This window comes from Myotis davidii, unplaced genomic scaffold, assembly GCF_000327345.1.
Source record: "Myotis davidii unplaced genomic scaffold, ASM32734v1 scaffold120, whole genome shotgun sequence".
Classification (NCBI taxonomy): Eukaryota; Metazoa; Chordata; class Mammalia; order Chiroptera; family Vespertilionidae; genus Myotis; species Myotis davidii.
This window is the reverse complement of record NW_006294778.1, coordinates 2,402,901-2,416,377: the sequence shown is the minus strand read 5'-3', so window position 1 is coordinate 2,416,377 and position 13,477 is coordinate 2,402,901. Positions and strand designations below refer to the sequence as shown.

Here is a 13,477-nt window from a genome sequence, read left to right as displayed (position 1 = left end):
GGGGCGGGACCCTCCCCCGCCTCCGCAGCAGTGCTAAGGATGTCCGACTGCCGGCTTAGGCCCTCCCCCAAGCCGTCAGTCACACATCCCCCAAGGGCTCCTGGACTTCGAGAGGGCATATATATATATATATATATATAATGTTCTTTAAGGAAGCTGAAAACACTAATAGAGACCTTCTAATTTGAACATGTGCTTCACCCAGACTAGTCTTATTATTTAATTTCTGTATGATATTTTCTCAAAAAGCTTATTATTGGCAAAATAGCTAGCTAGTCAATTATGATCCCCCAAGGGCTCCTGGACTTCGAGAGGGCATATATATATATATATATATATAATGTTCTTTAAGGAAGCTGAAAACACTAATAGAGACCTTCTAATTTGAACATGTGCTTCACCCAGACTAGTCTTATTATTTAATTTCTGTATGATATTTTCTCAAAAAGCTTATTATTGGCAAAATAGCTAGCTAGTCAATTATGATTTTTATAACAATTATATGGGGTATGGTAGCATTTCGAAGTGTTTCAATATAGAAGTCATAGTTGATAAATCATATTTTAACCTGCACACCACTGTCAGTGCTGCTAAAAATGGATTTGCATGTATATTCCTTCAATTTCTTTTAAAAGCCTTTAAAGAAAAATTTCTGATGAGATCATAAGCACCAAACATTTGCTAAACTGTTTTGCTGTGCATCCATTCAGTGGTCAGTTGTAATGTTCAAGAATTATGTTCTGGGCCTGATACAATTTACAACAGGATCCAGTCTCTTTCATCATTGTTTAGAGGTGCAGCCATTATGCTCCCCTGCTGCATAATAATGCTTGTCTCGGGTTTCAGAAGACATGTTTGGCAGCCTGGTGGGATGGTGGCTAAAGTATACAATTGGAGCTGAAATCTCAACATAAATTTAAATGATTTCATGTGAAAGGACAAACTTACTGCCAATGAACTTTGCCACGGTCCAAGCAGCAGTGATTTTATTTCTAACAGTAAGTGATCTGTTACCAGGTATCCTGTCCCTTTTACTAGTTGGCACTAAAATAACAAATTAATTGGCAATGTATAGTGTAAATTTGACAAAAAGTTCATGAGGTTTTGAGCATAGCTGTTGTTTTTCAGCTGAATTTTGATAAATGTTCTAGAGATTTAAGCACAAATATATACTGTCATAAAGAATATAATGCAGCTCTTCAGTTTCATTTACTTGATATTTATTGAGCATCTGTAGTGAACCCAGCAATGTAGTAGGTGCTCATTTCTTTAGTACTCTACAGATTCCAGAATTTCTTTCATCACATCCGAGTAGGTTATTTTCATCCCCGAATTGAAATCACCATTGATTTAATGACATGAGTACAGAGAAAAAGGTAAAGCGGGTAGTGAGTTTTGGTGTTGGCTTGCCTTAGAGTTTAACTCCATTAAATGGCACATAGGCATCTTGAGGTATGTGGTTGTTGTGGATGTATCACTGTGGAAGCACATGCAAGAGAGAGACTTCTTTGCTACTCAAGGGGGAAAAGAAGAGATACTCCAGAGAAGTTAAAGAGGCTCAGGAGCCCACACTCAAGCTCAGCAGTAGGGTAAACATGAGTTTCCCAGTTCTAAGGTCTCTGAGTAGGAGCAAGCCCCCGAGGGCGAAAGCTTTTTTTTTTTTTCAGGCAAGTCCGTGAACCCTAATAAACCCCTAGAGCAGTGGTTCTCAGCCTTCAGGCCCTTTAAATACAGTTCCTCATGTTGTGACCCAACCATAAAATTATTTTCGTTGCTACTTCATAATTGTAATGTTGCTACTGTTATGAATCGTAATGTAAATATCTGATATGCAGGATGGTCTTAGGTGACCCCTGTGAAAGGGTCGTTCAACCACCAAAGGGGTGGCGACCCACAGGTTGAGAACTGCTTCCCTAGAGGGAAAAGGGAAAGGCAAGTAACACTCGGATTTAATTTCATTTTTAGTTGATGGTAATACCTTTTCAAGGTCCAGTCAGATGGACAGGCTGATTGCTAATGAGGGAAGAGCCCATCCCTGATTCAGTGGGACCTTAGATTCCTTAAGGGAAAGACATGTCCTTTTTATCTCCACTACTGGGCCAGTCGGTGTTTAACTGCTTAATAAATGGTTAGGCAAATGAATAAGCCTATTCTCTGCTTTCACTTTCCTCTTCTCTGTTCTGTTTCTCCTGCTTTCTTTTTCATTTAAAACTTTTATTAATTGTTGGTCTCTCTTTATGTTTGCCCGCTGTATAAACTCCTTGCCTCAGCCCAGGGTGCGTTCTCCAGTTACCTTCCCCCAGCAACTGGACATATGCCTGGAATATACTAGTAGTAGAACCCAATACAGAATTGTTGACTGACTTACTATATTAACCAGTGGAGACTAAAATTCCTCAACTGGGATTAATTGTATAAATCTAAAACCTGAAATTATTTAGATTAGTATACCTGAGTGCGATTTTTCTTCTTTGTGGGGGAATTTTGATGTTGATGAGAAAAAAAATGCTTTTAAAAGTTGTTAGCCACTATGAGGGTATTGCTTTTGAAATGTTTGACCTAAAGATTTTCTCCGTTTCAATTAATGAAATTAATATGTTTATCACTGTATTCATTGCTGCCTAATTAGTTGACATTCTAGAATATTGCATTTTGTTTTTTTCAATGTCAATGAAGGTACCATTGGATATAACCAGCGGAACAGAATTGATACTCTCATGTATCTACTAGCATACCCACAAAAACCTATGGTTAAAACAAAAACCATTGAGTTGATAGAATTTGAGAAACTGCCAGCTGGACAGAACGCGACAGTTGCTGTGATGAGTTATAGTGGCTATGATATTGAAGATGCTCTTGTTTTAAACAAGGCCTCCCTGGACAGAGGTAAGTGAATTTTCAAAGCTCTGACACCACAAGTGCTTGGTACAGAATTAGATAAAGGGATGATCAGTGTAAAAATCACTTGGTGTCAAAATGCTAATGTCAGTTTCAAGTGATTATAACTTTATAATATACAAACAAGAGGCAGTTATGTTGTGGTGTTGATTTTTTAAGAAATGAACATTATATAGAGGTAGTTTGTAAAATGTATTATTCAGTAATCTTTTTTCTTTCTTATTTTACTTTATTGGTGACTTGAGGCAATTCCTCAGCAGAAAACATATAAAAATTTGTTTATTTTCCAGCAGAAATTATAATAAATGAAATATGGTTTTTTTAAATATATCTAGATATATATTCAACAATAAACCTGTTTGGTAGGGTGGTAGCAATATTTGTAAGTAAAAGGCTATTTTATTTATTGTATAACTCAACCTCATAATGTTAGACCTTTTTGTTGGCAAAATGATGGAAGTTTAAAAATACACATACATCAACCTTGACTTACAGTTTTTACGATTTTCTTTCTCAGTTTCTTGATAGTTTGCTTTTGCAGGTCACCACTTTATGATTTGTTAGCCATCACCTGATCTGAAGTCTGACTTGTCTCTTCGTAAGCTGTATTTCTTTTTCTGCTCTCTGGCATACCCACTCTGCCTTCCCTTCACTCTTTGTAGTTGCTAGGCAGCCATAATAGTACTCCTAGACATGTGTCTTTGGCATTAATGTTGGCTGCACTTAATTTATGCCTCTTTTTTTCCCTCCAAATGACAACAGCCATGCTTTAAAACTGGATGTTTTCTTTTCTGATTAACTGGTAACGTTTATGTGGAAATCTGAAGACTTTGTGATATCTGTCAGAAACTCCGCAGCACAATTTAACGATTAGAGTTTACTGTCCACTAGCTTTGAGGCTACCACCTGTAAATAAAATGTCCATTTACCCTTAAAAGAAAACACTTCTTGATTTCATGCAGTTCAGATTCACACTGCACTCCAGCATGTTGCAGTTAATGGCCATTGTACGAAATCTGAAGATCATGTAATGTTTCCAGAGTAGCTGTCTCTTGGAGCAGAGTGTAGTATGGCCATACACAATTTACTAGGAGCCATAATGGCTAAGACCTTTCTCAAAGATACACAAATGTCTTCATCTATTGTCTACTTGTAGAAATGTGTTGTTTCATTGAACAGTCACCTTCATATTTAAAAATTACGTTAGAGCACAGATAGTTTATTTAGAAAACCACTTTTCCCTGATTGATTTTCTAAATTCACATTCTTAGATTTATTGAAAGTGTTCTGCTTTTGCTGGAAAATTTTAAATGTATATTTTACTGGTTTTTTACAGAGAGGAAGGGAGAGGGATAGAGAATTAGAAACATCGATGAGAGAGAAACATCGATCAGCTGCCTCCTGCATACTCCCTACTGGGTATGTGCCCGCAACTAAGGTACATGCCCTTGACCAGAATCAAACCTGGGACCCTCAGCCCACAGGCCGACGCTCTATCTATTGAGCCAAACCGGTTAGGGTTTAAATGAAGGATTTTAGTCATGCATGTATTTCATCAGCAATACCTAGCATTTAACCCTGAGACATTTTCCTATTTAAGCAAACTTTTGATGTGGCTGAGTATATCCTGAAGAGATTAGAGAGAAAAATCCAGTTTAAAATAACTACAAGGGGGTTGCGGGGTGGGGAGAGGGGGAAGCAGCCTGGCCAGGTGGTTCAGTTGGTTGGAGCCTCATCCCGTACAACAAAAGATTGGAGGTTCAAGTCCCCGCCAGGGCATATACCTAGATGGTGGGTTTCATCCCTAGTTGGAGTGCATATAGGAGGCAACCAATCAACATTTCTCTCTCTCTCCCTTCCTCTCTAAAATCAATGAAAACATGTTCTCAGGTGAGGATTTTAAAAACACACAAAAGCCCTGACTGGTTTGGCTCAGTGGATAGAGCGCCGGCCTTCGGACTGAAGGGTCCCGGGTTTGATTCCGGTCAAGGGCATGTACCTTGGTTGCAGGTACATGCCCAGTAGGGCGTGTGCAGGAGGCAGCTGATCGATGTTTCTAACTCTCTATCCCTTTCCCTTCCTCTCTGTGAAAAATCAATAAAATATATATTTTTTTAAAAAACAACAAAAACACACACACACACACACAAAACAATAAATTTAAAAAAATTGTTTATAAAGAAAAGAAAATCTGCTTGACCAAACCAGTGTGGGAGAAGAAACAAATCAGTCACAGAGTCTTGGGAACATATATTTAGTGTTGAAGGAATGACAGCTTTTTTGGGCAATGCTATAGCTGATGGATCTTTTTGTGAGATTCAGTGGTTGAGATTTTTGTCCCATCTAAAGGTGTTCTTCTGCTCATTTTGCGTATTTTTATTAATGTTTAGACTGTTAGTTAGTCTTGGCTCTTTTCCTTCATCCACTAAATAAATGTGATCTAAAAATAAAACCAAAGTAAACTAATCTTAAGGACAGAGGTGAACTATTTCTGCCATTAAAGTCATTTGATTGCTTCTTTTCATTTTCTGTGCTCTTTGAAGAAAAATTAATTTTGTATGTGCTCCTTTGGGACTTCCTCTACATGCTAATATCAGAAAAAGAAAAACTTTCCAGCGAAGGTTAGCAAAAGTTATGCACCAAAATGATTTGTAGGAGAAACCCTGGATGATCAGTAGACTTAGTTTGTCTCAATTCTGCCACCAACTTGCTTGGTGACTATGACCATTTAATTTCTTTGGACTTCACTTGTAGCGCCTGATAGATAGAGGGGTTATGCCAGGTGATCTCTAAGGCCCTTTCCATTTCTCACATTCTGTGGCTCTGTGCTCTTAAAGAATCTCTCTCTCTCACCTTCCTCTGTGATAAAATATGTATACTCCATGCTGAAAATGATTGTAGGGATTCCAGTGTTTGTATGGACAGTAGGTAGGAGGAGAAATACTGAGCTAGTTCTTCAGACTAGTAGATTGTTATTTGGTTTGGCCAGTCTCAGATTATCCAAATGTAAAACAGTTTTGTTTTTTGGGGAGGGAGGGGGGAGTGGAATGGGGTGGGTTGGTGAATAACACAAATCTGTGTTTTCTCACAGGTTTGTATTACTGGTGGTTCTGATACCCATTTTGGTTTCACTTTAGGTTTTGGGCGTTGCCTTGTATATAAAAATGCTAAGTGTACATTGAAACGATATACCAATCAGACTTTTGATAAAGTGATGGGGCCGATATTGGATGCTGCCACAAGGAAACCCATCTGGCGACATGAAATTTTAGATGCAAATGGTATTTGTTCTCCAGGTAAAAGCCTTAAAAAAATTTAATGTGTGCTTTTTGAAATTATGAAAGTTATTTTATAATATATCGGAATACTTGGTAAATGGAATAGAAAAAAATCAACCTATAAAACCACTGCCCTAACTCAGCCAGTATGTTCATTATTTGGTGAATTTCATTTCTGTCTTTTTATGCATATATTTTACATAGCAGTAATCTATTCTAGTTCTACTTTCCTAGTAAAAATTTGGAATTATAGAAAAGTCACTTTAAGGAAATATTTAAAATAAGAAGGTCATGTTCCAGCATCTACCTGAGTATATCATCATTTGTGCACTTAGCTTACAGACTTGACTTTAGAATCTAATGCCTCTAAAAAGTGTGACTCCATTGTCATTATAAGCTTATAATGAATTTTGTTGATGCAACCTACAGCCCCTGCCCTGACTCTTATGGGCTAGTGTGGGAAACACATTGATCAGAGAAGCACATATAAACTTATGTCAAATAATAACCAGATTAAGGAAAGATATAAGGAGCTATGAAGCCATTTTACAGCAAGAGTATTTGACTTAGGAATATTGGGGCAGCCTTCCTTCTGAAGTGAGCTGAAATCAAGGATAAGTGGAGTCAACCAATGAAGAGGGGAGAGTGTGTTCTTAGCAGTGGGAAGGGCTTGTGCAAATGTCCTGCAGCTTGATAGTTAAAGGAACTGAAAGAAGGCCAGTGTAGCTACAACAAAGAGAGTGTAGGGGAGCATGGTGAACATGAGTCTTAGAGAGAGAGAGAGAAATGGGGGGCGGGGGGGTGTGCAGGGACCAGATGCAAAGCATTGTAGCCATGTTAGTATTTTCATTATGAAATGGTCATCCTGACTACCATGTGGAAAAAAGAGTAGAAGGGGAGCCAAAACAGAGGACCAACCGAGAGCTCTCACGGAGGACCAGACGACAGGAGCTGAGGTGATGTGGAGAGAAGGGCTGGGTGGAGGAGGTTATTAGGAGGGGAAGTCTGCATGACCTTGCCGTGATGGTGTATGGGTGGTGAGTATTGCTCCGCTGTGGTGTCCTGAGCCACATGGCACATGGCTTCCCCTCCTTGCTGCCTTTGCTCCTTGGAGAATTTCTCTCTTCACCCAGGTCATAGAGCTGGGAAATAAGTGCTGTGACAGTACTATAGGACTTGATTTTGGAGCTTACCATGAAAAGTTGCAAAGCAAAGGTGACAACAGCAGGAAAATCAAAGACATCTTTTTATTTCCTTTGCCCAAGTTCAGTTGGCAGTGACTTATTACTGGTTGAAGTAACTATTAATAAAAATAAATGGTCCAAATCTGTTCTGACAACCTTAGAGATATATAAAATTGCTACATTTCTCTGGTTATGTGGTCCCCTAAAACTGCTTAATTTTATGCACACTGTAATCTGAATCTATGATTTTTAAAATTGGGCTCACAGAATTACAAGCAAGCCCTTTTGAACTTTGGTTCCCACTATATGAACTCATTTTTTTTCCATGTCTAGACTTCATGGACCAAGTCTAATCACATTGTTTTATGCCTCAATAATCTTTACATATCACATAGATGGTAATGATTTGTCTAACCCTTGTTTCTTAGGTGAGAAAGTAGAAAACAAACAAGTGCTCGTAAATAAATCCATGCCCACAGTAACTCAGATCCCCTTGGAAGGAAGCAGTGTGCCGCAGCAACCACAGTACAAAGATGTGCCCATCACGTATGTATTGATTGTGCCTTGGAAAGACGCAGAAAGATTCACCCTCATAGTGCTCCACTCATTCTGCTTTTGCCGATGACTTCCAGATAGACGCCTGCCTGGTTTTAGCTTCATACTTGCACAGCTTTACAGGGCCCCATATCCAGACCAAAAGCATCCTCTCCACCCCAAACAGGCTCCTCCAGGGTCCCTCTCTTGACGAGTGGCACCACCATCCAGCCAGTCACCTGCAACACAAACCTGACTCTTTTCCGTTACCTGCCACACAAAGCCTAAAGCCTGTAGGTTCAGCAAAACATATAGGTTCTGTCTCCTCAGCTGTGCCCTTATCCCCTGGATGATGGTGCTTGCTGTCTGAGTTCTGGCCCTCCTCTCCTGCGGACTCCTAGTTAACTGTAACTGCACATCTGCTCCAGCCCTGCACCTCTCCATCTCTTAGGCTTTCTATTGGTACTGCCAGAGTGATTTCCTTTTCTAAGTTACTTATCGGGTCATGTGATTCTCTTGAACAAATAGAAGAAAACTTGAGTAGATTGAGTACAACTCCCAGTGACAATGTTACCTGCGGTACAATACGTACAGGACTAACTGTGATCCTTGGCACACCTCTCTAGCCTACCCCTTTGCACACTGGGCCCCATATTAGTGAATTGTCTCTTACTCTCCATAACATATCATCCTAGTTCAGGCCTTCAGCACTTGCTCCCACTGCTCCCCCTACCTGAATGCCCTTCCACTGGTGAAGTCGCAGCTTCAGGGTCACCTCCTCTATGAAGCAGTCCTTGACAGCCTGCCCTCCCCATCACTACTGTCATATCCAAACCCTAACAGGATTGACGGTTGTCTCCCTTGCGTCTTTCCTGGCATCTTCGCTGTACTCGCCTTTTTCTTATCCTTCGTTGTATTGTGAGTTACTTTGGGCAGTAGCCATGTCTACTTAATCTTTGTATGTTCAGAATCTCAAAGGGTCTGACAGACTAGACTCTTAATAATGTTGATTGTATAAAACACAGGTAAGAGAAGAGGCAAAGTATGTGAAAAAGTTGATGGGAAAGCTCAGTCAGTAAAAGTGGTTAAGAACTTGGAGTCAAGTCTGACAGGGATCAGCTCAAATCCCAGGTCCACTTCATGTGTCTGGGGCACGTTCTTCTTAAGCATCAGTTTTCCTTGTCTATAATAAGGGAATAACAGTATGTTAATACTATGTGTTAGTATTAAGTTGCATTATGTCTGCCTCATAATAAATGGTTAGTAAATGTTAGCCATTTTAAACTAGGACTAGAAATGGGAAATTGTAATTGAATTAATATTAAAAAGGAAAGTAATTTTTCAGACCCCAAAATGGGAATGTCAAAATATTCTGGGGTAGGTATTAAATAAAACCTGTGGTCTGGGGGTGATAGGTTTGGCAGTTTGAAACTCTGTTTTGTTGATTTCCTCTTAACACTAGCTACAAAGGGGCAACAGATTCATACATTGAAAAAGTAATGATATCTTCAAATGCTGAAGATGCTTTCCTAATCAAAATGCTGCTGAGACAGACAAGGCGTCCAGAAATTGGAGACAAATTCAGCAGTCGTCATGGGCAAAAAGGTAAATTGCTTCATTTCTCAGCTTGTTTATTCTAGTAAAACTGAATATAGTAAAATATTTATTAACCACATATGTAAGAGATGTTTGATATCTTTCCCATATTAAAAAATGTAGTATGTTTGAAAAATTATTACATTGTCATCAAAATTCTTATTTGATTTCTCAAATTAACCTGTTTATATTTTAAAGGCATTTTAAAATATACTGTAGAATTGCTTCTCTGTGCTATTTATTTCATTCTCCTGCAACTTCTTGGACCAGAGCTATAACTATAAATACATTCTAGATGACGTACCTACTGAAGTATAGGTAGCTGTTCAAAAAACCAATAGTAATACCTATTTTTTTATGAAAGGTACATATTTAAACTACTATATGTTCTGTTGGGTCATAATATCATAGGATGTCAGCATAGAAGATACCTCAGAGTTACCTGCCCCTTTATGTAACAGATAAGGCAGCTGAGACCCTACACGTTAAGTAGCCAGTCAGGGGCACCCGACTAGTCAGTTACTGAGCTGGTGTAAGAACTCCGGTCTCCCAACTCCAGTGCAGTGCTTTGTCCACTGCACAGCGTTCCGCCTCCTGGATGGTGTTTCTCCATCAGATCCCTCTGGCAGGCCTCACGCTTTTCATTGAGGGTTACTGTTGGGTTTTCATCCATTTGTGGTTTGTTTTTTCAAAAACCAAAGCATTGTGTCATATTAATGAACTCATTATTATTATGACCTCTTTTAGTCAATATATATATATATATATATTGTTTAAGAGAGGGAAAGTTCATCCTGAGGTTTGAATTTTGGCTTTGTCTGTCGCTTTCTAATTTCAAAAACATTAGCAGCAGCTAACACTTTTGTAGTACTGTGTGCCTGACTATATTCTCAGCACTCACTTCTCACACAGTACTAGGAGTAGGTACTGTTATTATCCTCATTTTACAGAAGAGGAAACAGAGGCACAGAAAGATTAGTAGTTCTCCCAAGGTCCCCAGTTTGTTGGCAAACTGGATTTTGAACCCTGGCGGACTGGCTCTAGAATCCATGCTCTTGAACTAACTACTATTCTGATTATTAAGCAGTGAGCATTGTGCCTGGCACATATGTATTTAATGGTAAAGAAAGGATAGCAAGATCATTCACAGTGGCTGTTACTCATTCTACTCTTCAACCTTGAATCTTACCCTCACCTTTGCTTATAAATTGCTAGTGTGGTATCTTTTTTAAAAATTGATAATATTATAATATTCTTACTGATTTTAACTGTTTATTTGCCAAGCAAGTATATCCAATATTACAATTTGTTTGGTCAAATCAATCCAGCCTTAATTGTCATTCCATCAATGAAAGTTTTTCAGACTAAGATATTATTTCATCAAAAGTATTTTAGTTCAGTTGACAGATGCAGAATTATTTTACCCTATCAGTATTTTATAAGAGTTGGTTCCAGTATAAGTCTAAATTTGACACCTTGCTTTGTACAATTTTCTAAGATGCTAACTCTTAATACCTTTTGAGTTTTTTAAAACATATCTTGAGATTTTAGTTTTTTCTGCTGCTTACCAGTGACAATGAAATTCTCTGTTTCTTCTCTCTTGGTCTTGATAATTTCTGAGATACACTCCTAAGTCATTCTGGGGTCATCATAACCTTGTTTACAGACTCAGTTTTACTTGACCTATTATCTGGACAAGAGCAAAGCTTGATATTCTTATAAAATGTCAGCACTGGAAGCTTTACAACAGTGTACACCATAAGAAAATATCTATTCTGAATCAGTTTACAAACTTCGCATATCCCAAATCCTTGTGCTTTATTCCATCAGAGTATTGTGCATACCTGAAGGCTGGCATACATTTCAGTGATTATCCACTGTGTTCTAACTCCCCTAAACTTTCTGAAGACAAGGACTATGTCTTTATTCTCATGAAGTCTGACAGAGCCTCTTTTATAGTAGTTATGTAATAGGTAGTTGATAATGGTTGAATATATGAATGAATTGAAGGTAGAGGAAATAGAAAGGGACAGATTCTCTACTCTTAATGGATTGGTTTTACATAGGTTTTGATCTATTATATGTGACTGTGTGTATGAATAATATGGACAAAGCAGTACTTTTGAAAATGGAAAAGCACACTTGATTAGTAAGTTCCTATAAATACAGACCTCTACATAAAATGTCAGTAAATCTTTGCACTATAGCATTTTTCAAACTATTAATATGATACAGATAATTGTATCATTGACAGAAGTGGTTTCCAACTTGCAATGACCTAAAACTTCAGCTTTTCGAGATCTGTTCAGTCTTCGGGGGGCTTTGACTTGTACGGCTCTATGTGAAACCGAAAGAAGTCCTCCTGGGTTTAGATGACCTTTCGTTTGTGGTGAGGAGTTTATCTTGCTAGTTTTCCTTTTCCAGTTGGTTTTTAATCCAAGGTTGAAAACCTTCTGATTGGTCTATATTCCCTTGGTATTTCCTCCTTTTACAGCTTCATCAGTTTTATTGAAAAGATTGAGAAAAAAAACAGCAAACAAAAAATAGATACTGTAACTTTTTTTTAATATATATTTTATTGATTTTTTACAGAGAAGAAGGGGGAGGGATAGAGAGTTAGAAACATCGATGAGAGAGAAACATCAATCAGCTGCCTCCTGCACACTCCCTACTGGGGATGTGCCCGCAACCAAGGTACATGCCCTTGACTGGAATCGAACCTGGGTCCCTTGATTCCGCAGGCCGACGCTCTATCCACTGAGCCAAACTGGTTAGGGCGATACTGTAACCTTTTAACAGAGTAATATAAGGAAGGAATGACATAGAACCCTTAACTGAACATAATTTTCATTTCCTTTAAGTATAATTTTTTATTAAATAATAAATGCACATGGTTTAAAAAGGTTAAATAGTACAGAAAGGGAGGGTTTGTACTAAAAAAACATCAGTCTTTGCCTTTCTTCCAGTTCTGCTTCCCAGAAGCAATTTCTTCTTATTTTTATCTTCACAGTTTGTAGTGAATTCCTTAGACAGCTATATATTCATTCATCCATTTTAGATATTGATTTCCTATTATATGATGGATAGCAGGACCTACCACTTTGTTACCTCTCTTCCATACTCTTCACCTCTACTTCCAGCACAGATTTATTATAATTTGGGGGTATTTAATTATTTAGATTCCATTACTATTACTACATAAATATTCTTCACTTCCAAGCCAAACAGTTGTTAGATGCATTTCCTTTGTTTTATAACTTTTTTTTCTAAAGTTAATAATTTCATATTTTTATTTGCTTAATTTTTCTTACACCTATTACCATTCTTCTATACCATTAGCAGTCTCTCAACAATTGTCCACACAATCAATAGTTTTTTGGACCATATTTCTCCCCAGAAGATTTTCTTCATAGTGCCCCCAAACACAAGGCAAGTAAAGGCAAAAATAAACGAATGGGACTTACCAAGCTGAAAAGCTTCTGCACAGCAAAAGAAACCGCCAACGAAACATATAAAGGCAACTAACCAAATAGGAGATATTTGCAAATAATAGCTCCTGCAGGGGATATCCCATTACCACTCTGTCCCCTGGATTGCCATGTTCCCTGAGATTTCCCCTTGAGTAAGACATAGCCTTTTCCTGAGTCTTACTTGAATACTAATATTTCTTAATATATCTTTTCTGTTTCCTCCTTAAGTGGTCATCTTCTTAAAATTCCTATTCTTCCTGGATAAACAACTTTACATAGTACTTCTCAGCCACCAATCCAGAGTAAATCCTATTCCCCAGATACTTTGTTCCAGAAATGCCTGCCAAACTCATATAAAGACATACTCCTAACATAGAGCTGTGTTTTCCGGTATCTCTTCTGAAATCAACTCATTGTAAAACATTATTCCCACTCCATTTTTTGATTGGTGTTCTGGTCAGGTTTTATTTTTATTTTATTTATTTTTAATCTTTATTGTTAAAAGTAGTATCCCTCC

The 13,477-nt window shown here is 38.1% G+C and overlaps 1 protein-coding gene across 1 annotated transcript in view; it reads left to right on the top strand.

Annotated features, from left to right (window-relative positions):
• Window positions 1-13,477, top strand: part of POLR3B (polymerase (RNA) III (DNA directed) polypeptide B) — a 103,890-nt gene that overhangs the window by 63,704 nt on the left and 26,709 nt on the right. The window contains exons 20-23 of the mRNA XM_006769338.2: window positions 2,677-2,886; window positions 6,036-6,194; window positions 7,789-7,906; window positions 9,357-9,499. Of these exons, the coding sequence (XP_006769401.1) occupies window positions 2,677-2,886; window positions 6,036-6,194; window positions 7,789-7,906; window positions 9,357-9,499 (630 nt within the window). The remainder of the gene's footprint in view (window positions 1-2,676; window positions 2,887-6,035; window positions 6,195-7,788; window positions 7,907-9,356; window positions 9,500-13,477) is intronic.